Raw genomic sequence first — 25,602 nt, 5'->3', positions numbered from 1 at the left:
GGCACAGAGGTTTCTCAAAAGATGGTAACTAAGACTGAGAGCCTGACTGCTTAATATAGTTTACATCAGGTGCTTAAATAAACCCCAAGTCTTTGGTTAAAGGAGTCCTCTTGGGGATGGAGAGGTCATGGTTTGTATCCACCCTTCGTTGTGGACCAGGGATTACAATTATGTAAATAAAATGATTCTTTAATTACAGAAGTCCCAACTGATGGACCGTCTTTTGCTACAAAAGGAGGCTAAGAGGACACTCCTATATTTGCTGTTGTTTAGTCACTAAGTCCTGCCCAACTCTTTTGCAACCCCCATGGACTGTAGCCTGCCAGGCTCCTCTGCCCATGGGATTTCCTAGGCAAGAATACTGGAGTGGGTTGCCATTTCCTCCTCCAGGGGATCTTCCCAACTGAAAGATCAAACTTCCATCTCCTTCTTGGAAGGTGGATTCTTTACCACTAAGCCACCAGGGAAGTCCTCAGTATAAAGATACTGTGTGTGTGTGTGTGTATGCACGCATGTGCTCAGTCACGTCTGACTCTTTGTGACCCCATGGACTATAGCCAACTAGGGCTACAGTCCTGTATTTGGGTATTCACTTAATGTAATAAAATTCAGCACAAGTTCTCATTATTCTAGGGGTACACAGCAGAAGCCATCTCCTTGGTAAAATAGGTGGCTAGAAAAGAGAAGCTATGTAGAAGACAACAGTGTTTAGTGATAAGATGAGATGACAAAGGATAACACAAAGGCCAGAGTACACTTTTTCACTTTCTGATGCTCAGGGGAACAAAGCAGAGTACATTTGTCTGATGGCACTGTATACACCATTAAGGAGGACATGTACTAATGCTCCTGAAACATCATAACAGGATAGCAACTATGCTGCTTTTATAGTGGACACTTTCCTCTGCTCCGACTAATTGTATATCGCAATTAACATATAATTTGCAAGCTCTGCATCCATGAGGTCTCTCTGGTCTTCCAGTAAGTTCATGTTGTCTGGAAGGATATGTTTTGCAGCTCCTCCCACCAGGATTGTCCCTTCTTTCTCATTCTTTTGAACAGCTGCTTAGTATTTCATTGTATGCTGCTGCTGCTACTAAGTCGCATCAGTCGTGTCCGACCCTGTGCGATCCCATAGACGGCAGCCCACCAGGTTCCCCGTCCCTGGGATTCTCCAGGCAAGAACACTGGAGTGGGTTGCCATTTCCTTCTTCAATGCGTGAAAGTGAAGTCGCTCAGTTGTGTCCAACTCTATCGACCCAATGGACTGCAGCCTACCAGACTCCTCCATCCATGGGATTTTCCAGGCAAGAGTGGGGACCAATTCTTAGAAATAAAATTGCTAGGTTGAAGGGAATGTATCAGTACTACAGTTCTTTGAACACATGACATCTATCATTATAGGACACACTGTTACTTAGTTTACATTAAGAAAGAAATAATATCAATGACTATAGTTTTATAACCCTTCATGATTTCAGAGATGTTAAAATTTCAAAAGTGCTTCCAAGAACTGGGAACATGTTAAAAAAATCTATGTGTTAATAATGTTTTCAGTTGCCACTTGAAGAAGTTATATACTAATTTACTCTTCTTCTCCCTCGCCTGCCAAACAGGGAAAAGCCTATGTCTTACAGATATTGGTAGTTGGCCCAGATATCTGCTAATCCTTTAAGTATAAAACCATGCACTTCTACATTAATAGGGTCACAAAGAGTCGGACACCACTGAAGTGACTTAGCATGCATTAACTTTACTTAGTGAAAAATTCACTGTCAATTTGTATATAACTCCCTTCGACTGCTTGGTTATCATTTAATATGAAGCAAAATTCACATATAATCACTTTGCTGGCCAACAATATATATAATTTTTCCTGATACATCATTTAGTGTTACAAAATAAAAAATCTTACATTAGAAACTGTTTTCAACAGGAAAAACATTTGTGGGGGGTTAAAATGTTTCTTACCTGCTTTGGTTTTATTTTACTTATTTTATTTTCTTACCTGCTATGGTTTTATTAAAGAATGAAATTTATGAGGTGTAGAAAAATAAGTTGCCTATAAATATACCAGGAGAAGATACTATTATCACTGTATCTTCTTGTAGACCCTTCTTGAATTCTTTCTGATGATGAAGAGAATATATTGCTTTTTTTTTGAGCAATGTTATAATAAACACATTGTCACATGTCACTGGAACCGCCTTATAACAACATTTTTAAAACATTTAAAATTTTCAACTGTAGTTTCATAATTTACCCAAGTCTCATTTTATAGGAGAAGATAAATTAACTTAAAAATCAACATCTAAATGGAAATCTTCAGAGTGCTTCTAAAAAAAGAATGAAATTGTTATAGATACTTGAAAATTATTTTCTTACCTTTCACTTTTACCTTTTTCTTCACAATGTTCTTCACAGCCATTCATTTTGGTAGACTATGATAAAGAGAAATCAATATCAAAATAGCCTACTATAAAAAAAAACTATCTTATATAATGTTCAGTTTTTTCCTATTAATTATTGCCAATGTTTACTGTTATCGTTCATCCTCATGTTACAAAGACAACATGATAATTATTGCTGGCTCCATTTACCCATCTTCACATTCATTTTGTTTTTTCATTTCTTACATAGGGGGTATGAATGTACAGAGATAAGGAAAAAGAAAAAGGAAAACCTAAAGTAATGACTGTTTACCTGTGCACTTGTGACATGTTTTTAAATAGTGACCAAAACTATCCTAAAGAGAGAGAAATGCAAGAAGGCGAAGCGGTTGTCTAAGGAGGCTTTACAAATAGCTTAGGAAAGAAGAGAAGTGAAAGGCAAGAGAGAAAAGGAAAGATATAACCAACTGAATGTAGAGTTTGAGAGGATAGCAAGGAGAGATAAGTAGGTGTTCTTAAATGAACAGTACAAAGAAATAGAGGAAAACAATCAAATGGGAAAGACTAGAGATCTCTCAAGAAAACTGGAGACATCAAGGGAACATTTCATGCAAGGATGGGCAAAATAAAGAACAGAAACAGTAAGGACCTAACAGAAGCAGAAGAGATTAAGAAGAGATGTTAAGAATACACAGAAGAACTATACAAAAAAGATCTTAATGACCCAGATAACCACGATGGTGTGGTCACTCACCTACAGCCAGACATCCTGGAGTGTGAAGTCAAGTGGGCTTTAGGAAGCATTACTATGAATAAAGCTAGTGGAGGTGATGGAATTTCAGCTGAGCTATTTAAAATTCTAAAAGATGATGCTGTTTACGTGCTGTACTCAATACTCAGCAAATCTGGAAAACTCAGCAGTGGCCACAGGACTGGAAAAGATCAGTTTTCATTCTAATCCCAAAGAAGGGCAAAGCCAAAGAACATTCGAACTACTGTACTACTGTACTCATTTCACATGCTAATAAGGTTAGGCTTAAAATCCTTCAAGTGAGGCTTCAGCAGTATGTGAACTGAGCTCTTCCAGATGTACAAGCTGGATTTAGAAAAGGCAAAGAGCCAGAGATCAAATTGCCAACATTTTGGATCACAGCGAAAGCAAGAGAATTCCAGAAAAAAACCTACTTCTGCTTCATTGACTACATGAAAGCCTTTAACTGTGTGGATCAAAACAAACTGTGGAATATTCTTGAAGAGATGAGAATACCAGATCACTTTATCTGTCTCCTGAGAAACCTGTATGTGGGTCAAGAAGCAACAGTTAGAACCGGACATGGAACAACGGACTGGTTCCAAATTGGGAAAGCAGTATGTCAAGGCTGTATACTGCCACCCTGCTTATTTAACTTATACGCAGAGCACATTATGAGAAATGCCAGGATGGATGGATTACAATTAGAATCAAGACTGCCTGGAGAAATATCAACAACTTCAGATATGCAGACGATACCTGAAACTCCAGTACTTTGGCCACCTCATGCGAAGAGTTGACTCATTGGAAAAGACCCTGATGCTGGGAGGGATTGGGGCCACGAGGAGAAGGGGACGACAGAGGATGAGATGGCTGGATGGCATCACCGACTCGATGGACATGAGTTTGAGTAAACTCCGGGAGTTGGTGATGGACAGGGAGGCCTGGCATGCTGCGATTCATGGGGTCGCAAAGAGTTGGACACGACTAAGCGACTGAACTGAACTGAAACTGAACCACTCTAATGGCAAGAAAGTAAAAAGAGGAACCAGAGAGCCTATTGATGAGGGTGAAAGAGGAGTGAAAGCTGACTTGAAACTCAACATTCAAAAAACTAAGAGTTCACTTCATGGCAAAGAGAATGGGAAAGAGTGGAAACAGTGATAGACTTTATTTTCTTGGGCTCCAAAATCACTGTAGATGGTGACTGAGCCATGAAATTAAAAGATGCTTGTTCCATGGGAGGAAAGCTATGACAAACCTAGGCAGCGTATTAAAAGCAGAAACATCACTTCGCTGGCAAAGGTCTATATAGTCAAAGCTATGTTTTTTCCAGCAGTCATATACGGATGTAAGAGTTGGACCATAAAGAAAGCTAAGTGCCGAAGAACTGATGCTTTCAAACTGTGGTGCTGGAGAAGATTCTTGAGAGTCCTTTGGACTGCAAGGAGATCAAACTAGTCAATCTTAAAGGAAATCAACCCTGAATATTCATTAGAAAGACTGATGCTGAAGTTGAAGCTCCAATACTTTGGCTACCTGATGTGAAGAGCTGACTCACCGGAAAATACCCTGATGCTGGCAAAGATTGAAGGCAGGAGGAGAAGGGGATGACAGAGGATGAGATTGTTGGACAGCATCACTAACTAAATGGACATGGAGTTTGAGCAAACTCTGGGAAGACAGTGGAGGACAGAGGAACCTGGCATGCTGCAGTCCATGCAGTTGCAGAGTCAGACACGACTTAGCAACTGAACAACAGTTTAATATCTAAAATTTCCAACGTGTTAAATTATTTTGCCCATTTATTAAAAAATATTTTTTAAATTGAAGTACAGTTGATTTACAATGTTGTTTTAGTTTTTGGCGTACAACAAAGTGATTCAGTTATATACATATAAATGTGTATATATCTATAAACACATATAAAACCACTTTTCCATTATAGTTTATTCCATGATACTGAATATAGTTCCTTGTGCTATATAGTAGGTCTTTGTTGTTATATATTCTATATATAAAAGTCAGTATCTGTCCATCTTAAACTCAGTAATCCCAACTCCCAACCCCTTTCTCCTTTGGTAACCATAAGTTCGTTTTCTTTATCTGTGAGTCTGTTTTTATTTTGTAAGTAAGTTCACTTGTATCATACTTCAGATTGCACACATAAGTAATACCATATTTGCCCTTTTAAAGTAAAGGGTGTCTCTTTAGGGAACACAAATTAATTAGTTCATAGTTTAGCTGAGTCCCAGAGACCCAAGTCTTGAAGAAGCATTTTGCTACACTCAGAAAAAGATGCCAAGTGGAATTTTTACATGGTTAATCTTACGTCTCAATCTTCATCAGAACAAATTATCTTAACCGGAAATTTCTTTCACTTCAAGACTCTGCATTATCTGGCTTCTGTCTGCCTCTGGTTTTACTCTCGCCTTCCCTAACTAGACTTTAAACTCATGGGCCTTTCTTGAGCTCTTCAAAATCACTCATCTTTTTTCACTTTTTCCTTACTAGTGTAAGTGTCTTTATTTTCTGAGGACGTTTCCTACCACCCAGGCTAAACACAGTTCTCCTTGGTTATTCTCTTTTCAAGCATTTTCTTTTCTAAACTTCATAGACTTTATCACAACTTGTAATTGCATGTTTATTTGCCCTGTTATAGATATTGTAGAGTTAAAAAGTATCTATAATTAAGTTACTCTGATATAATTTTCAATTGATCTGAGGGAAACACAGAACTTTTATGGAGAAAAAAAAAAGTAGGTTGTTTTTAATCCACTGACAACTAAAAAAAAACAAAGCTTCTTAGATCTTATCTGTTTTTAAGAGTTGAAAATTTTAGTCTGGTCTAAAACTTGATTTCCAAGTAAAGTCATTTGGATTTCTTATTCCCCACCATAATCCTGATCTAGGAATCTACCATGTGTGTAATCATTTTGCAAAGTATAAAGCCTTTTATAAGAGTAAAGTGTTATTATCAACATTAAAATAACTAAAGCCCAGTTTGACATACACTATATTGATACTTGTATTAACCGATTTCTCACTAATTTTGCAAAGTTCATCTATATATGGTTTGTGTGTGTGTGCGTGCCTGCTCAGTCGTGTCTGACTGAGTGACCCCATGGACTGTAGCCCTCCAGGCTCCTCTGTCCATGGAATTATCTTGGCAAGAATACTAGAGTAGGTTGGCATTTCCTCCTCCAGTGAATCTTCCTGACCCAGGGATTGAATCTGCATCTCCTGTGTCTCCTGCATTGGCAGGCAGATTCTTTACTCCTGAGCCACTTGCACGTGTACATCTCCCAAACTGACCACTAGACTGCACAAGCAAAAATGGACAGAAGCCCTGACGTCCCTTCTAACCCTGTTATCCCCCAAATAACCCAACAAGTTCAGTTTTGAAACATTAGATGATAATTTACCATAATGCCTATGACTGGCATTCATTCCTTCATTCATAAATAGGACACAGACACTGGCCTGAAGTACTTTACTAAGAGTCACAGTAATCCCCTCCCTTATCTGAGTGGGATTTGTTTCAAAGCCCCCAGTGAATGACGGAAACCGCGGACAGTACTCAACACTGTCTTCTGTTCATGTCTTCCACTCACAAACTGAATGCCTTTTCCATCTTAACTAAGCACTTTCATGCACGGTGGCCATAACATTTGCAGTCTGAAGTGCAACAACAGAACTTGTAGCACAAATTTCTTTTTCCTTCTTCACAATTTCACGGATTTGTTCGTACTACAGATCTAACCTCGGCATATGATTTTTTTCTTCCCTTATGAAGTAGAGAACATTCATCTTTCCACTTAAAGGAAGCACTTATGGCTTCTCTTTGGTGAATTCAAACTGCCAGCATCACTACTCTGGCACTTCAGGGCCATTATTAAGTGCAATAAGTTATAGAAACATAAATAAGTTACATTACACACTTCAATGCTGCAATGGTTGTTCCGATAACCAAGATGGCTACTAACTGACTTATGGGCAAAGTGATGATTTGTGTTATGGGTGGGATGGAGCACGCAAAATTTCATCTCACTACTTAAAATGGCATGCAGTTTAAAATTTATGAATTGTTTATTTCTTGAATTTTCCATTTAACATTTTCTAACTGAGGTTGCCTGTGGGTAACTGAGATCTCTTAAAGTGGAACTGTGGATGGGAGACAGGGAGAGACTATTGTAGTCAAGGGTTGTTTTTGTTCAGTCACTAACTGGTGTTCGACTCTTTGTGACCCCATAGACCACAATATGCCAGGCTCCCCTGTCCTTCACTTCATTTCCCAGAGTTTGCTCAAACTCAAGGCCATTGATTCAGTAATGCCATCCAACCATCTCATCATTTGTTTCCCCCTTCTCCTCCTGCCCTCAATGTTTCCCAGCATCAGGGTCTTTTCCAATGAGTCATCTCTTTGCAACAGGTGGCCAAAGTATTGGAGCTTCAGTTTTAGCATCAGTCCTTCCAATGAATATTCAGGGTTGATTTCTTTTGGAATTGACTGGTTTGATCTCCCTGCAGTCGAAGGGACTCTTAAGAATCTTCTCTAGTGCCACAATTTGAAAACATCTTCAGCCTTCTTTATGGTCCAACTCTCACATCCATACATAACTACTGGAAAAACCATAACTTTGACTATATGGAGCTTTGTCAGTAAAGTAATGTCTCTGTTTTTTAATATGCTGTCTAGAGAGATGTGCCATTATGGCCTTAGTTAAGAGATTTCAGAACATATGTTGCAAGGCATATTTTAAATAGTATTATTAATAAAATATGATTAAAGTCAGTATGATTTAAAATATTCAGAAAGCCTTTTACAAAGAGCTTATTGCTATAATTATTAATAGTACAAAAGAACAGCATCTTACGTAAAAACACTACAGCATGATATATTGTGAGCTATCCAATATTTGTGTAGTCATTTTTTTAAGGTTAGGAAATACATACCAAACAGATAAACACTTCCTTTTATTTACACACATTAATTATTTGTAAGTTTTTAATGAAAATAATCAAGTGTATATAAGACTGTGTGTGGGTGCATACATAGTAAGAATCCAAAGCAGCTTGGTTTTGACAATTTTGAAGATGCTCATTAGGAAGTTTAAAAAGACCTGTGAGGGGAAATCATCCTCAAACAATGAGCAAGATCAGACTCATATAGATACAGTGATGCCTAGTTTGAGCAGGCTTATGTATTATTTTGACTATGCCAAAGCCTTTGACTGTGTGGATCACAACAAACTGTGGAAAATTCTTCAAGAGATGGGAATAACCAGACCACCTGACCTGGCTTCTGAGAAATCGGTATGCAGGTCAAGAAGCAAGTTAGAACTGGACATGGAACAATGAACTGATTCCAAACTGGGAAAGGAGTACATAAAGGCAGTATATTGTCACCCTGCTTATTCAACTTATATGCAGAGTATATTATGTGAAACGCCAGGATGGGTGAAGCACAAGCTGGAATCAAGATTGCCGGGAGAAATAACCTCAGATATGCAGACAATACCACCCTTATGGCAGAAAGAGAAGAGGAACTAAAGAGCCTCTTGATGAAGGTGAAAGAGGAGAATGAAAAAGCTGGCTTAAAACTTAACATTCAAAAAACAAAGATCATGGCACCCAGTTCCATCACTTCATGGCAAACAGATGGAGATACAACTGCAACTGTGAAAGACTTTATTTTTCTGGGCTCCACAATCACTGCAGATGGTGACTGCAGCCAGGAAATTAAAAGACGCTTGCACCCTGGAAGAAAAGCTATCACAAAACTAGACAGTGTATTAAAAAGCAGAGACATCACTTTGCCGACAAAGGTCCCTATGGTCAAATCTGTGGTTTTTCCTGTAGTCATGTATGGATGTGAGAGTTGGACCATAAAGGCGGCTGAGCACTAAAGAATTGATGCTTTCAAACTGTGGTGCTGGAGAAGACTATTGACAGTCCCTTGGACTGCAAGGAGATCAAACCAGCTAATCCTAAAGGAAATCAACCCTGAATATTCATTGGAAGGACTGATGCTGAAGCTCCAATACTCTGGCCACCCGATGCGAAAAGCTGACTCATTGGAAAAGTCCTTAATGCTGGGAAAGATTGAGGGCAGGAAGAGAAGGGGGTAATATAGGACGAGATGGTTGGATGGCATCATCCACTCAATGGACATGAATTTGAGCAAGCTCTGGGAGATGGTGAAGGACAGGAGAGCCTGGCATGCTGCAGTCCATGGGGTTGCAAAGAGTCAGACATAACTGAGAGACTGAACAACAACATATTATTTATCCACTATTTCATGCTCTTTTCTTAGTCTGCTCAATATCCCAGAAAATATGAAGCCTTAGTCTTAAATAAGTTTATCATTACATTTTGAAAATTATTTCTTTCTCTGTCTTTTTCTTCTTTTGGCTTAAGGAAATTTGAATAGTAATACTTTGTCTGGAATGGGATGACTTTTTGTTGGAAACATTCTTTTTTTTAGTATTTTTTTCCAGTATGGTTACAGGATATTGAAAATAATTCCCTGTGCTACACATTAGGACCCTGTTGTTTATTCATTCTAAATGTAACTATTTGGCATAGGATGACTCTCAAATGCAACAAGAAAATGAATCTAAGATGATTCCAACTTTTGAGTTTTATTTTCTTAAAAATTTTAACAAATTTATATATGTAGAATACTAATTCTTGGACAGCTTATTTTTATTAGCTTGGATCCAACTAATCTAATGTATTATGAATGAGCCAGCTGCCCAAATCTATTAAAACATGTCTCAATTGAAATTGCAGGCCGATCACAGCAAAAGCCATGGAATAACTGAAAATATATGTTTTCATGATAATTAAGACCAAGAATTCAAGAAAGACAGAAGAAAACAAGCATTCAAGGATAAAAATCAAATTTCCTACCTAGGTTAGGTATTAACTGGAATGGGATCTTGGAATTACCAACTTTTATTTGGTGCAACAATAATAAAGATACCAAAAAAAAAAAAAAAAAGATTCAAGATTTTCGGGCACTTTTTTCCTGAATGGAAACCTTCACCAAAAGAGGTTAAATGATTTAAAGGTAAGTTCTTTCTGCAAAATGAGTAAAAGATATCAGTTCTAACTCTGAGTAACTGAGGTTACTAACCAGCCATCAGGATATTATCTGTAATATTTAGAAGGGAAACTGGTAGGCTGGGAGAGGTAAGACCTTATCAGAGAATTCTAACAAGATACAGCATCACAGTGTCTACCTAGGTATTATCCTCACCTCTGTAAAATCTTCAGGTAAAGGTGAACCATCACAGTATGTATCTTGTGCTCTCTCTTCAGATAACTTCTCATTGGCTTTCAATGCACCTGGGCAAGAGAAATGGGCCAAGAGGAATTAAAATGCTCTGTAGAGGCCTTCCAGTATCCTTTAGGGTACTAACTTACTCATTCTGGTTCATCTACCTGGAACACAGGCATCTCCTGCTGCATTATTTTGGTTTAAAAGATTCTGAGCTTCCTCATCCACAACATCCAGCAAAGACTGGATAACTTCAGCTTCTTGAGGATCATCGTAGTTCTCATCTTCTTGTCCATCAGATTCTTGAAAAACAGTAATCGACATGGGGTTTTACTTTAAAAAATACTGATAGGAGAAAGAGACCATGTGGCACATATAACATGCCAGGTACTTCAAATCTTAAGCATTTACTCCAAAAAAGCATCAATGACAGGGAAAGCATTTTTTACTTCTAGAACTGTTCTGACTCTTAAGACAAAAGGCCACACAAATGCAACTGAATAAACCAAAATCAATGTGTGTGATACAGCTTTTCATGAAATATTAATAATTTAATGTTTTATTTCCCTAAACTAGTCCTAAATTATTAATTTATAAAAGAAACTAAAGAAGGTCAACTAAAGATGTTACAAAGACTATGGATATATAATATATAATAATAGGGCAGCCCAAGCATCTTTAAGAAAAAATTTGTTATTAGGTAGCTTGTGAGTTGTTGCTTCAAAGAATACAAGAAACATTATCAAATAAAACTGCTCTTTCTTCAAGCAATTAAAAATTGTTTTAATCTTAAGAGGTGAGAATGAATACTGGAAATTTGTACAGTAGTATAGCTAACAGTATTAATTTTATGCTATTCTTTTATTTCTTTGAACAACAATCTTTCCTTGTAAAATACAGGAGCATGTAGGGCAAATAAGAAAGGCTACCAATATTTCTTTAAAACTTATTTTAAAGAAATTTCTTTAAAAATTATTAGGGCACTTAGAGTAATTAGATGGCTGATTTGGAAAACTACCTTTGTACAGAATCAGGTTTGCTGATTCCTTCATCTGATAAGTAGAACATTTTCCTTCAGGGTACAAAATTTCAATGATTTCTTCTCCATTAACCTAAAATAAAAAAAAAAAACAAAGTAAATCATTAGTTCACTATTTTACTAACTTCCGGGATTAGGTAGAGAATGCACATTGGCCCTCCATGTCCTTCTCCCCGTCTTTCTCAGTAGAAAATCCTTCTTCTATCTCCCCACATTGCATCAGCGCTTCCAGGAAATACCAGTGCAATGATACCGGTGCAAAGGGGATGGGACTTTCCATCATCAAATATGTCTAGACACACTAGATTAAACAACATTAAACCAAGATTTTTATTTCAAGAATTCTCATAATACTAATATAAACTGTGAGTTGTCAAAAGATAAATGCATCGTGTACTATTTCCTAAACTTACTTGACTACATCTCCTAAACTACATCTCTTGTACATCTCCTAAACTTACTTTATGGGACTTATCTTCCATAGAATTTTTTCAGAAAAGTTAAATAGTACTACTAAACTTAGAAGTTGAGGGAAATGGGAAAAAAGTCAATCTTTTTTTTTTTTAAATTTTTATTTACTTATTTATTTTTATTTTTTTTAATTTTTAGACTTTATAATATTGCATTGGTTTTGCAAAATATCGAAATGAATCCACCACAGGTATACACGTGTTCCCCATCCGGAATCCTCCTCTCTCCTCCCTCCCCATACCATCCCTCTGGGTCGTCCCAGTGCACCAGCCCCAAGCATCTAGTATTGTGCATCAAACCTGAACTGGCGACTCGTTTCATTTATGATATTATACATGTTTCAATGCCATTCTCCCAAATCATCCCACCCTCTCCCTCTCCCACAGAGTCCAAAAGACTGTTCTATACCTCAGTGTCTCTTCTGCTGTCTTGTATACAGTGTTATTGTTACCATCTTTCTAAATTCCATATATATGCGTTAGTATACTGTATTGGTGTTTTTCTTTCTGGCTTACTTCACTCTGTATAATAGGCTCCAGTTTCATCCACCTCATTAGAACTGATTCAAATGTATTCTTTTTAATGGTTGAGTAATACTCCATTGTGTATATGTACCACAGCTTTCTTATCCATTCATCTGCTGATGGACATCTAGGTTGCTTCCATGTCCTGGCTATTATAGACAGTGCTGCGATGAACATTGGGGTACACGTGTCTCTTTCAATTCTGGTTTCCTCAGTGTGTATGCCCAGCAGTGGGATTGCTGGATCATATGGCAGTTCTATTTCCAGTTTTTTAAGGAATCTCCACACTGTTCTCCATAGTGGCTGTACTAGTTTGCATTCCCACCAACCGTGTAAGAGGGTTCCCTTTTCTCTACACCCTCTCCAGCATTTATTGCTTGTAGACTTTTGGATCGCAGCCATTCTGACTGGCATGAAATGGTACCTCATAGTGGTTTTGATTTGCATTTCTCTGATAATGAGTGATGTTGAGCATCTTTTCATGTGTTTGTTAGCTATCTGTATGTCTTCTTTGGAGAAATGTCTATTTAGTTCTTTGGCCCATTTTTTGATTGGGTCATTCTTCTGGAATTGAGCTGTAGGAGTTGCTTGTATATTTTTGAGATTAGTTGTTTGTCAGTTGCTTCATTTGCTATTATTTTCTTCCATTCTGAAGGCTGTCTTTTCACCTTGCTTATAGTTTCCTTTGTTGTGCAGAAGCTTTTAATTTTAATTAGGTCCCATTTGTTTATTTTTGCTTTTATTTCCAATATTCTGGGAGGTGGGTCATAGAGGATCCTGCTGTGATGTATGTCGGAGAGTGTTTTGCCTATGTTCTCCTCTAGGAGTTTTATAGTTTCTGGTCTTACATTTAGATCCTTAATCCATTTTGAGTTTATTTTTGTGTATGATGTTAGAAAGTGTTCTAGTTTTATTCTTTTACAAGTGGTTGACCAGTTTTCCCAGCACCACTTGTTAAAGAGATTGTCTTTAATCTATTGTATATTCTTGTCTCCTTTGTCAAAGATAAAAGTCAATCTTTTAAGTATCTATGAAGTTGTTTCATGGATAGTCTTTGATTTAGTGACCTGATCAACTGTTGGCTGTAAAGATTTTCAAATCTAATCTAAATCTCATCTTGGCTCCAAGAAAAGAGCAATGGATTTGTAACTATAAAGTAATTATTAAATGGAATGTAACTTTTAAAATTTAATGGTTAATTGTGAAGCACTTCATGGCATGCAACCTATAAAAAGAAAGATGATTAGGGAAAAAAATGCAAAATTAAGTTGATTTGAATAAATGAAAATAATTTATACAAATAAAAGGTGGTTTGCTCTAAAGATTTTACTTTTTAAATTAAAATGAAAAGGATAGTAGATGCAAGGATAAAGTTATAAATAGTGGTTGCTGCTGTTCTTTAGTCTCCCAGTTGTGTCCGACTCTTTGCGACCTCATGGACAGTAGCTTGGCAGGTTCCTTTGTCAGCTGGATTCTCCAGGCAAGAACACTGGAGTGGGTTGCTATGTCTTCCTCCAGGGGATCTTTCCAATCCAGGGATTGAAACCTCATCTCCTGCTTGGCAGGCAGATTCTTTACCACTGAGCCATATGAGAAGCCTCAAACAGTGGTTACATAAAGCCAAAAATCTCATTGGGTTATAAAACTCTGTTCTACATGAGAAATTCATAGTACAGACATTAGTATTCCAGGACAGAATATTGTTTGGGAGCCCTCCTGGAAGATTTTAATTCCAACAAAAATGTTTGCAATCACAAATAACAAAAGTTCTAATTTCTAGAGTTTTATGTTAATCTAAACAGAAACTCTACCCTTTCTCCCTTTCAACAACATGGTGATAATTACAAAGAAAATAAGCACTACACGGCACGACTAATACTAGAAATACATGGAAATTCAGTTGCTTCAGCTATGTGAAATTGGAGACCTTCTGAATAAACAGAACATAATGTGTAGCCATGTCTTAATCTACCAACATACAGACACTAAGAAAGTTTTAGTTTTGTGTCCTAATCATTTTGACATGCTAAACCATGTCACAAGTTTGAGACAACACAGCAAGATGAAAAGCATCGAATTTGGGGCTTCTGGTCAGTAAATTCATTATCTCTTCCTTCACTAAACCCAGCTCACTCCCAGAAATCTTGTTGAGCTGATAAGATTTTCAGATTACTAGGAGGGAAATGCCTCAGGTCTGGATTTTAAGAGGAAAAACATTCAAGTACTGAGGTTCTGAAGAGACTGTAGGAGATGTGTCTGAGATAAAACAATTCCACAAAATAAAGATGCAGTGTGAGCTGTGTACATTACATGTGTGCGTGCCTGCTCAGTCGTGTCTTGACTCTTTGCGACCCCATGGACTATAGCCTTCTGTCCATGGAAGTTCCCAGATAAGAACAGTGGAGTGGGTTGCCATTTCTTACTCCAAGGGATCTTCCCTACCCAGGGACTGAAACCACATCTCTTGCATCTCCTGCATGAGCAGGCAGATTCTTTACCACCACGCCACCTAGGAAGTCCCATACATTACATGCCAGAAAGTCAAAAGAAATGTTAACCAGACAAATGGGCACACATGTAGCCTTAAACAAAGAGCTGGAAAGTGGAATTTATTTACATATTAAAACAGTTATGTTAAATCACCTCCAGATTTCTCTATCCTAATCTTAAATGATTCAGGTTCTTTCATTTTATTATGTAGTGAAGCATTTTCAAGTAAGCCTGTTTCTTTTGCCACTAGTTTTGCCTCAGTATTAGAGACTTGTCATTTGAGAGTCACTGCTGGTCAACGTTAACCCACTCTTAACTACATCTTCTCTTCTGGATATCTAAGAGACAACCAAAAGAACTGTGCACGTTAATCAAAAAATCACAGCACTAAAGCTATCTATGTAAGTAATTAGCCTATTTAAGAGCTGAATGTGGGCTTCCCTTGTAGCTCACTAAGTAACGAATCTGCCTGCAATGCAGAAGGCCCGGGTTTGATTCCTGGGTTGGGAATATCCCCTGGAGAAGGAAATGGCAAGCCACTCCAGTGTTTTTGCCTGGAGAATCCCATGGACAGGGGAACCTGGCAGGCTACAGTCCATGTGCTCCCAAGAGTTGGACACGACTTAGTCACACCACCACCAAGAGCTGAATGTGTGCCCAGTGATGAAGGGTTACTTGTGTTGGGCTTTCCACTGTGTGAGTTACTTACTAAGTCCTATTGTTGTTGTTCAGTTGCTAAGTCATGTCTGACCCTTTGTGACCCCATGGACTGCAGCATGCCAGGCTTCCCTGTCCTTCACTATCTTCTGGAGTTTGCTCAAGTTCATGTCCATTGAGTTGGTAATGCTATCTAACCGTCTCATCTTCTGCTGCCCCCTTTTCCTCCTGCCCTCAATCTTTCCCAGCATCAGGGTCCTTTCCAATGAGTTAGTTCTTCACATCAGGTGGCCAAAGTATTGAAGCTTCAGCATCAGTCCTTCTGAGAGAGTCATTTCCTAGGCGGGTTGATAAGAAGTCTAGGGGTCCCCAAGGAGAGAGGGGTTTGGAATTCTCAAGGAGGAAGAAAGGACAAACTATTTTTTTCCCCTCTACATTCCTTAGGATTATGTATCCTGCCTGAGACAGTCTCTAGATTAAACCTTCTGACTAATCCTGTTCTCATAAAATGTAAATTATGGGAGTAGGTCTATATGCTGCGAATTCGCTTCAGTTGTGTCCGACTCTGTGCGACCCCAGAGGCGGCAGCCCACAAGGCTCTCCCATCCCTGGGATTCTCCAGGCAAGAATACTGGAGTGACTTGCCATTTCCTTCTCCAATGCATGAAAGTGAAAAGTGAAAGTGAAGTTGCTCAGTCGTGTCTGACTCTTAGCGGCCCCATGGACTGCAGCCTACCAGGCTCCTCCGTCCATGGGATTTTCCAGGCAAGAGTGCTGGAGTGGGGTGCCATTGCCTTCTCCAATAATAATGTATCCTGCCTGAGGACAGTCTCTGGATTAAACCTTCTGGCTAATCCCATTATCTTCAGTTCAGTCCCTCAGTCTGTCCTATTCTTTTCTACCCCATGAACGCAGCACACCAGGCCTCCCTGTCCATCAGAAACTCCCAGAGTTCACCCAAACTCATGTGCATCGAGTCGGTGATGCCATCCAGCCATCTCATCCTCTGTCGTCCCCTTCGCCTCCTGCCCTCAATCCCTCCCAGCATCGGGGTCTTTTCCAATGAGTCAACTCTTCGCATGAGGTGGCCAAAGTACTGGAATTTCAGGTTCATCATCAGTCCTTCCAATGAACACCCAGGACTGATCTCCTTTAGGATGGACTGGTTGCATCTCCTTGCAGTCCAAGGGACTCTCAAAAGTCTTCTGCAACACCACAGTTCAAAAGCATCAATTCTTCAGTGCTCAGCTTTCTTCACAGTCTGACTCTCACATCCATACATGACCACTGGAAAAGCCACAGCCTTGACTAGACGGACCTTTGTTGGCAAAGTCATGTCTCTGCTTTTGAATATGCTATCTAGGTTGGTCATAACTTTCCTTCCAAGGAGTAAGCATCTTTTAATTTCATGGCTGCAGTCACCATCTGCAGTGATTCTGGAGCCCAGAAAAATAAAGTCAGCCACTGTTTCCCCATCTATTTGCCATGATCTTAGTTTTCTGAATGTTGAGCTTTAAGCCAACTTTTTCACTCTCCTTTTTCACTTTCATTAAGAGGCTTTTTAGTTCCTCTTCACTTTCTGCCATAAGGGTGGTGTCATCTGCATATCTGAGGTTATTGATATTTCTCCTGGCAATCTTGATTCCAGCTTGTGCTTCTTCCAGCCCAGCATTTCTCATGATATACTCTGCATAGAAGTTAAATAAGCAGGGTGACAATATACAGCCTTGACGTACTCCTTTTCCTATTTGGAACCAGTCTGTTGTTCCATGTCCAGTTCTAACTGTTGCTTCCTGACCTGCATACAAGTTTCTCAAGAGGCAGGTCAGGTGGTCTGGTGTTCCCACCTCTTTCAGAATTTTCCACAGTTTATTGTGATCCACACAGTCAAAGGCTTTGGCATAGTCAATAAAGCAGAAATAGATGTTTTTCTGGAACTCTCTTGCTTTTTGATGATCCAGTGGATGTTGGCAATTTGATCTCTGGTTCCTCTGCCTTTTCTAAAACCAGCTTGAACATCTGGAAGTTCATGGTTCACGGATTGCTGAAGCCTGGCTTGGAGAATTTTGAGCCTTACTTTACTAGTGTGTGAGATGAGTGCAATTGTGTGGTAGTTTGAGCATTCTTTGGCATTGCCTTTCTTTGGGATTGGAATGAAAACTGACCTTTTCCAGTCCTGTGGCCACTGCTGAGTTTTCCAAATGTGCTGGCATATTGAGTGCAGCACTTTCACAACATCATCTTTCAGGATTTGAAATAGCTCAACTGGAATTTCATCACCTCCACTAGCTTTGTTCGTAGTGATGCTTTCTAAGGCCCACTTGACTTCACATTCCAGGATGTCTGGCTCTAGGTGAGTGATCACATCATTGTGATTATCTTGGTCGTGAAGATCTTTTTTGTACAGTTTTTCTGTGTATTCTTGCCACCTCTTCTTAATATCTATTGCTTCTGTTAGGTCCATACCATTTCTGTCCTTTTCGAGCCCATCTTTGCATGAACTGTTCCCTTGATATCTCTAATTTTCTTGAAGAGATGTCTAGTCTTTCCCATTCTGTTGTTTTCCTCTATTTCTTTGCACTGATAGCTGAGGAAGGCTTTCTTATCTCTCCGTGCTATTCTTTGGAACTCTGCATTTAGATGCTTATATCTTTCCTTTTCTCCTTTGCTTTTCGCTTCTCTTTTTTTCACAGCTGTTTGTAAGGCCACCCCAGCCAGCCATTTTGCTTTTTTGCATTTCTTTTCCATGGGGATGGTCTTGATCCCTGTCTTCTGTACAATGTCACGAACCTCTGTCCATAGTTCATCAGGCATTCTATCTATCAGATCTAGTCCCTTAAATCTATTTCTTACTTCCACTGTATAATCATGCTGCTGCTACTGCTGCTAAGTCGCTTCAGTCATGTCCGACTCTGTGCGACCTCATAGACGGCAGCCCACCATGCTCCCCCGTCCCTGGGATTCTCCAGGTAAGAACACTGGAATGGGTTGCCATTTCCTTCTCCAATGCATGAAAAGTGAAAAGTGAAAGTAAAGTCGCTTCAATCATGTCTGACTCTGTGCAACCCCAAGGACTGCAGCCTACCAGGCTCCTTTGTCCATCGGATTTTCCAGGTAAGAGTACTGGAGTGGGGTGCCATTGCCTTCTCCTGTATAATCATAAGGGATTTGATTTAGGTCATACCTGAATGGTCTAGTGGTTTTCTCCACTTTCTTCAATTGAAGTCTGAATTTGGTAATAAGGAGTTCAGGATCTGAGCCACAGTCAGCTCCCAGTCTTGTTTTTGCTGACTGTATAGAGCTTCTCCATCTTTGGTTGCAAAGAATATAATCAATCTGATTTCGGTGTTGACCATCTGATGATGTCCATGTGTAGAGTCTTCTCTTGTGTTGTTGGAAGAGGGCTATGACCAGTGCATTCTCTTGGCAAAACTCTATTAGTCTTTGCCCTGCTTCATTCTGTACTCCAAGGCTAAATTATGGGAGTAGGTCTGGTGAGGTCTTTACAACCTCCAGACATTCTTTTAATTCATTGGAGAGTATATAACTCCATCGCTAACACTAGCAAGCGGTACTCTTTCCACCCCCTTCTGATGTCTATGTCAGAAGCTTTCTCTGTCTCCTTTATAAACTTTATTACACAAAAGCTCTGAGCGATCAAGCCTCGTCTCTGGACTCGGATTGAATTCTTCTCCTCTGGAGGACAAGAATCCCAGCGTCTTTGTGTGATTCAGCAACAACCTTTCATCTTGGGGGCTTGTCTGGGATCCTTCAGGACAAGGTAAGGATGCTTGGAGCTCTAGTTTTTGTTCTCCTAGCGAACATGTTTTCTGCTGTACTTTACTAACTCTACGGTGTTTTGCGTGAACGAATGAAACACCCTGCGTGAAGCAAGTGAGGAGCCCTGCTCTGCGGTTCCATGGTGACCTCATACGGCTTATGGCAGAAACCTGTCAGGGGTTTATACCGACCTGCCAATGCCAAGAGGCACCCAACATCTCCTTCGGTGACCGACCAGAAATGGGCAAAACATGTGGACTGAACTCTCCTTTCTCGGTCAAAACTTTTCGGTCTCTTTGACCATTTCATAACTCCTTGGAAATTAGAAGTACGAATCTAATCTGTTGGATCACAGACTTCCAAGAGACTTGTGAGAAAAAAAAAAAAAAAAAAAGAGAGAGACTTGTGATTTATGCTGGTACTGTGTACTATGACTTAGGTCCCAAATTTGGATTGGTAGCCAGGAAGCACCTAGCCTCACTAGAAATCGAAAGTTTGGAAGTTAGATGGAGCTCTGGCTACAAGAGCATCTCTGAGGTTAAAGGTTACTCAGATTGAAACTACAATGGGTTTTTTTCCTTTGGTAACACAGGCTCTTAGTGGGCCAGAGGAGGCTCTTATACTGGTGTGGTGATGCTTGGAAGAAACATTTCAGTTTTATGTTTTTATCAGTCTTATTGTGGTCAGAATATACTCAGGGTCGTGCATAGGCACTCAGGTGACGAACGTTTCTCCCAGCGGTTTAGCCTGGGAGGCATTTCGGAAGGTTACTCTGATTGCACCCCGGGTGGCCTCAGAGGCAAGCAAGGTTTTAATGGTGAGGAGCTGGACGGCAGTTAGGGATGCCTTCAGGTCTACCCCCGGTGCATCTCCACCACGTCTCTTTGTAGAACTGGGAGGGACGAGTAGGTCGCCTGTGTCAGTAAGGGACAGACTAAGTCCGACTAGGGAAGGAAAGCTTTGGTGTAAAGTCTGTCTACACCCCCATTTAGAGCAGGGAGGGACGTCTCCGGTAGAAAGATGGCCCTGGTCCCTTTTTTCCTCTCTTATAGATGGGAGCTAACAATTCCAGCCTCACTCCTTTGAACTGTATCCTGAAAAACTGGGATAGATTTGATTCCTAGGGCTTAAAGAAGACACACCTGGTCTTCCTACATGATACTGCGTGGCCACGGTATACAATGGAGGATGGCGAAGGATGGCCGGTTGGAGGGTCTCTTAAGTATAAAACTGTTTTACAATTAGACTGGTTCTGTAGAAAACAAGGGAAATGGGTAGAAGTAGTCTATGTGTTGCCCTTTTTCTGTCTGCGAAATATGTCAGACTTATGTCCTAAGGGTACAGATTTGTCACACCTTAGTCACCCTAAGGGTGACTCCTCCAGCTCCCTCCAGTCCTCCTACTTTGCTAGATGAGATGGAAGACAGGAGACAAAGAGATAAAGAAAAGCAGGTTTCTCCAATTTATCCCTGGGATCATATGCGCAGAGCAGCCAGAGAGACTGAGGAACAGCCACACAAGCTGTTGCCTCTTCATGAAGCACCCACTGGGAGAAATAATCAGTCTATGAGAGTTAATAAGCCTTTTTCTTATCATGAAATACAAAGAATCAAGGAGGATACAGGAGACTATTTAGAGGACCCAGAAAAATATATTAGAGCTTTTAAAGGTGTTACTCTGCTTTATGACCTTACTTGGAAGGATGTGATGTATATCTTGGGACAAATGCTGACTCCCTACTCAAAAACTCGAGTTTTGGGAAAAGCGGTCACTTATGTAGATGAATGATTTGATAATGAATCAGTAGGGAAGAGGGAGGATGAGATAACCACCCTCCCCACTGGGAATCAGGTGGTCCCAACTACAGAACCAGACTGGGACTACAACACAGCTAAAGGAGGATGGGATCAGAGTCATTTTGTTAGGTGTATTCTTGAAGGACTCAGGCAGGCGCGTTCTAAGCCTTTAAACTATGGCAAATTGGCAAACATAGAACAGGAGGAGAAGGAAGCTCCTAGTAAATTCCTAGATAGACTGAGAGAAGCCCTTTGAAGATTCACTGAGATTGATCCCGAAAGTGAAGAGGGAAAAGTGATCTTAAAAGATAGATTTCTCACTCAGTCAGCTCCAGGTATCTGCCGTAAGCTACTGAAATGGGCGTATGGACCAAATCAGTCTTTAGATAATCTGTTACAACTGGCTCAGACAGTCTATTATGGTAGGGAATATGAGGAAAAGAAAGGCAGAAAAAGACAAAGGAAAAGGCAGAAGCCCTTGAAATGGCTGTTCTTAAACAGCCTGAGAAAAATGCCCAGAGGGACTCAGGTGAAAAGGGATGGGCTTGCTATTACTGTGGAAAGGAGGGGCATCTGAAGCGGAATTGCCCTCAGGCACCTAAGCCACCCCCAGCTCCATGTTCGTCTGCAAAGGACCACACTGGAAGAGAGACTGCCCCCAGAGGCGTAGGTTTCACGGGTTGGACTCAGGACTTGAAGGTCCCCACACAAGCTCCCGCCCTAATTACACCTGAGGAACTCAGACTATCAATAACTGTGAGGGGCCAATCTGTCAATTTCCTTTTAGATACTGGGGCAACTTACGCTGTACTTACTGAAGCCCCTGGCCCACTTTCTTCCCGATCCGCTTCCATAATGGGACTGTCTAGATGAGCCCAAAGATGGGCCTGATAATCTATGTGAGCCTACTTCTGCTGACTCTAAAAATCCAGAGTCTGCCGTTTGATCCTCAAGACAATGCCTTCCTGTCCTGGGCTCACTCCTACTCAGCATTTCACAATCAATCTAACTGCTGGGTCTGTGGAGCACGGCCTTCTTCGTCAGTGGAAGGCTTCCCATGGTGGACATCTCCACTTCAAGGAAAAGACTTTCTCCAAGTCTGCAAATACCTTCGACAACAATCATATGTGATGCTTCTTCTTCAACTGATGACATCTAACAATCCTAAGAAGGACTGATGTAACTATGGACATAACGTGACTTTTAAACTATCTTAATTACGATAATTCTGATTGTTCTATTTTTGCTGTTTGTTTCCTGCATTTGTAACTGTGTAATTGGATTTGTTTCTAGTTTTTAAGTTACAAATGGTTGTCCAAGCTCCTACGGTGCCACCAGCCTCCTCCAACTATTACTTGGGGCCCCTGGATCAGAGACCCTCAATATGAGCGTTAGGAGAATATGTTGCCTCAACAATATAGGGACCACATCCCTAAACAGCAGGAAGTAGTTATGGAATGAAAATGACGCCTTTTCCCTTGGCAACATAATTCTCCTAAAAGAAAAGAGGGGAATGAGTCATTTCCTAGGCAGGTTGATAAGAAGTCTAGGGGTCCCCAAGGAGAGAGGGGTCTGGAATTCTCAAGGAGGAAGAAAGGACAAACTTTTTTTTTACCCTCTACATTCCTTAGGATTATGTATCCTGCCTGAGGACAGTCTCTGGATTAAACCTTCTGGCTAATCCTGTTATCTTAAAATGTAAATTATGGGAGTAGGTCTATATAACAATAATGTATCCTGCCTGAGGATAGTCTCTGGATTAAACCTTCTGGCTAATCCTGTTATCTTAAAATGTAAATTATGGGAGTTGGTCTGGTGAGATCTTTACAACCTCCAGACATTCTTTTGATTCACTGGAGAGTATATAACTCCATTGCTAACACTAGCAAGCAGGTACTCTTTCTACCCCTTTCTGATGTCTATGTCAGAAGCTTTCTCTATCTCCTTTATACTTTAATAAAACTTTATTACACAAAAGCTCTGAGTGATCAAGTCTCGTCTTGGGCCCCAGATTGAATTCTGCTTCAGAGGCCAAGAATCCTGGCATCTTTGCATGATTTACCAACAACCTTTCACTTCCAATGAATATTCAGGGTTTTCTTTAGGATTGACTGGTTTGATCTCCTTGCAGTCCAAGAGACTCTCAAGAGTCTTCTCTAACACCACAATTTGAAATCATCAATTCTTTGGTGTTCAGCCTTCTATATGATCCAACTGTCACATCCATGGGCTTCTCTCGTAGCTCAGGTGGTAAAGAAATCTGCTTGTAATGTGGGAGACCTGGGTTCGATCCCTGGGTTGGAAAGATCCCCTGGAGAAGGGAAAGGCTATCCACTCCAGTATTCTGGCCTGGAGAATTCCAAGGACTGTATAGTCCATGGGGTTGCAAAGAGTTTGACACGACTGAGTGACTTTCACTTTCTCACATCCATACACAATTATTGGAATAAGCACAACTTTGACACCAGGGACCTTTGTCAGCTAAGTGATGTCTCTGCTTTTTAACACACTGTCTAGGTTTGTATAGCTTTCTTTCCAAGGAGCAAGTGTCTTTTAATTTCATGGCTGCAGTTACCACCTGCAGTGATTTTGGAGCCCAAGAAAATAAAATCTGCTTACTAAGTACATGTATCTAAAATCAATACTAAAGAAGGTATCTAAAGAAGGTGGTCTTTCACTTACCTTGGAGAACGAGTTATTAGGTGTGAGCGAAGGTTTGCCACAAGGCTCCACAATGTGAGGACCTGAAGGAAGAACAGAAAGAAAAAGATGAGCCACTCAGAACCACATTAGGGATAATAGTGAAAGAAGACCGACAATTTCTAAGCATGTTCTTATTTTTATTAATATACTGAGAGGTCATAACACCATGTGATTTTAAATCAACTAGATGGAATCAAATCTTAGAGGAGGGTTTATTCCACGGACAAAGTCAACTAGTTTTCTTTAAAAAAAGAAAAAAAAGTTGGTATAAAAGCTCAGTTTGGTCTAAGTGTTTCTACTATTTGAAAATGAATATAGATTTTCCCAACTAAATGGGAGAGAAATCGTAGGTGCTGAACTACAGTCACCGGAAAGATAGCAGATCCTTTATCTCATTTCACAAAGACTATCGATTTAACACAGGAAAATAAGTATGAATATAACTGGAGACTATGTTTCTAAACCAAATGCTGATTTTAACTTTTAGCCCTCAGCACAAAAATTCAATACAAATATTAAAAATGAGATTGTTTTCTCTACAGTTAAAAATATATGTATTTGAAAAAAATTAGATTATTTCTAGGAGATACTTTATTAAATTGCCAGGAAAAATAATTAAACAGGGTACCAAAAATTGAACCACTCCTTCAAAGGAATCATACTGCAATTGTATAAAACAAACAGTTTATAATTTGCAACCTCTCCCCTGTCCCTGCTCTCTCGCCCTCTGTCCTCAGGCAACCACTGATCTGCTTTGGCACTACAGATTAACTTGCATTTTTGTAGAATTTTGTATAAACTGAATAATATAATATGAATTCCTTTTTGTATTATTTTGTATTATTATTATATTTGGTTTCTTTCACTCAGCATACTTATTTTGAGTTTATTTTAATTATGCTGTTGCATGTATCAACAGTCTATTCATTTTTATTGCTGAGTAATATTCTACTGTTTGAATATATTATTGGGTTGGCCAAAAAGTTCATTAGGGTTTTTCCATAGGCTGTTTATACAAACGGTTATTCATTCAACAGTTCTTGGTCATTTGAGTGGTTTCTGATTTTGGTAGTTACAAAGAAAGCTGCTAAAAAAATTTCTGGACAAGTTTTTGTCTCTGGATATATGGCTTCATTTCTCCTGAGTAAACAAAGTGGAATGACTAGATCACACAGTAGGTATGTTTAAATTTTTAAGACATTGGCAAACTGCTTTCCAAAATGGTTGTACCATTTTACATATTCAGCATTGCAAGAGAATTCCTATGAATGATATTATATGATTTTTCAGAATTCATAAAGAAATTAGGTCAGAGAATCCCATAAAGACAGATTACTAGGCAGTTTCTACAAGGAGGGCAGGGCACAGCTACTTTCCTCAGGCTTGAAAGTTACAAACTTCTGAGTTGTCTCGGAGATCACTAGACAAATGCTCTCCTGACTGTTGTGTGACCTAGTCTGACTCTACTGTGAACCAGAATTATCAGAGAGCAGCAGGAAGGGCCCCTAAGGCATTCAAGATAACAGAGGAGGAGAGAAACAGATGTGTTTTAGCTTTCAGAAGATAATCAAACAGTGGCTGCAGCTGTCAGATTTCTCTGAGCTGTTTTGGTACTTAGATACTATTGCGCTTCCTGGGTGGCTCAGAGGATAACAAATCTGCCTGCAAAGCAAGAGACCCAGATTCGATCCCTGGGTGGGGAAGATCCCCTGGAGA

General features: G+C 39.7%; 1 protein-coding gene across 9 annotated transcripts in view; it reads right to left on the bottom strand.

Moving 5' to 3' along the window:
- Positions 1–25,602, bottom strand: part of PTPN13 (protein tyrosine phosphatase, non-receptor type 13) — a 222,664-nt gene that overhangs the window by 11,528 nt on the left and 185,534 nt on the right. For all 9 annotated transcript variants that reach the window (XM_027544958.1, XM_027544962.1, XM_027544959.1 and 6 more), the window contains 5 exons: positions 23,866–23,927; positions 11,445–11,538; positions 10,591–10,728; positions 10,406–10,494; positions 2,386–2,441 (listed from right to left, as the gene is read on the bottom strand). In XM_027544958.1, coding sequence (XP_027400759.1) covers positions 2,386–2,441; positions 10,406–10,494; positions 10,591–10,728; positions 11,445–11,538; positions 23,866–23,927 — 439 coding nt within the window. The remainder of the gene's footprint in view (positions 1–2,385; positions 2,442–10,405; positions 10,495–10,590; positions 10,729–11,444; positions 11,539–23,865; positions 23,928–25,602) is intronic.

This window comes from Bos indicus x Bos taurus, chromosome 6, assembly GCF_003369695.1.
Source record: "Bos indicus x Bos taurus breed Angus x Brahman F1 hybrid chromosome 6, Bos_hybrid_MaternalHap_v2.0, whole genome shotgun sequence".
In the NCBI taxonomy this organism is placed as follows: Eukaryota; Metazoa; Chordata; class Mammalia; order Artiodactyla; family Bovidae; genus Bos; species Bos indicus x Bos taurus.
Note: the sequence above shows the minus strand (reverse complement) of the source record. Positions and strands in the feature narration are given on the sequence as shown.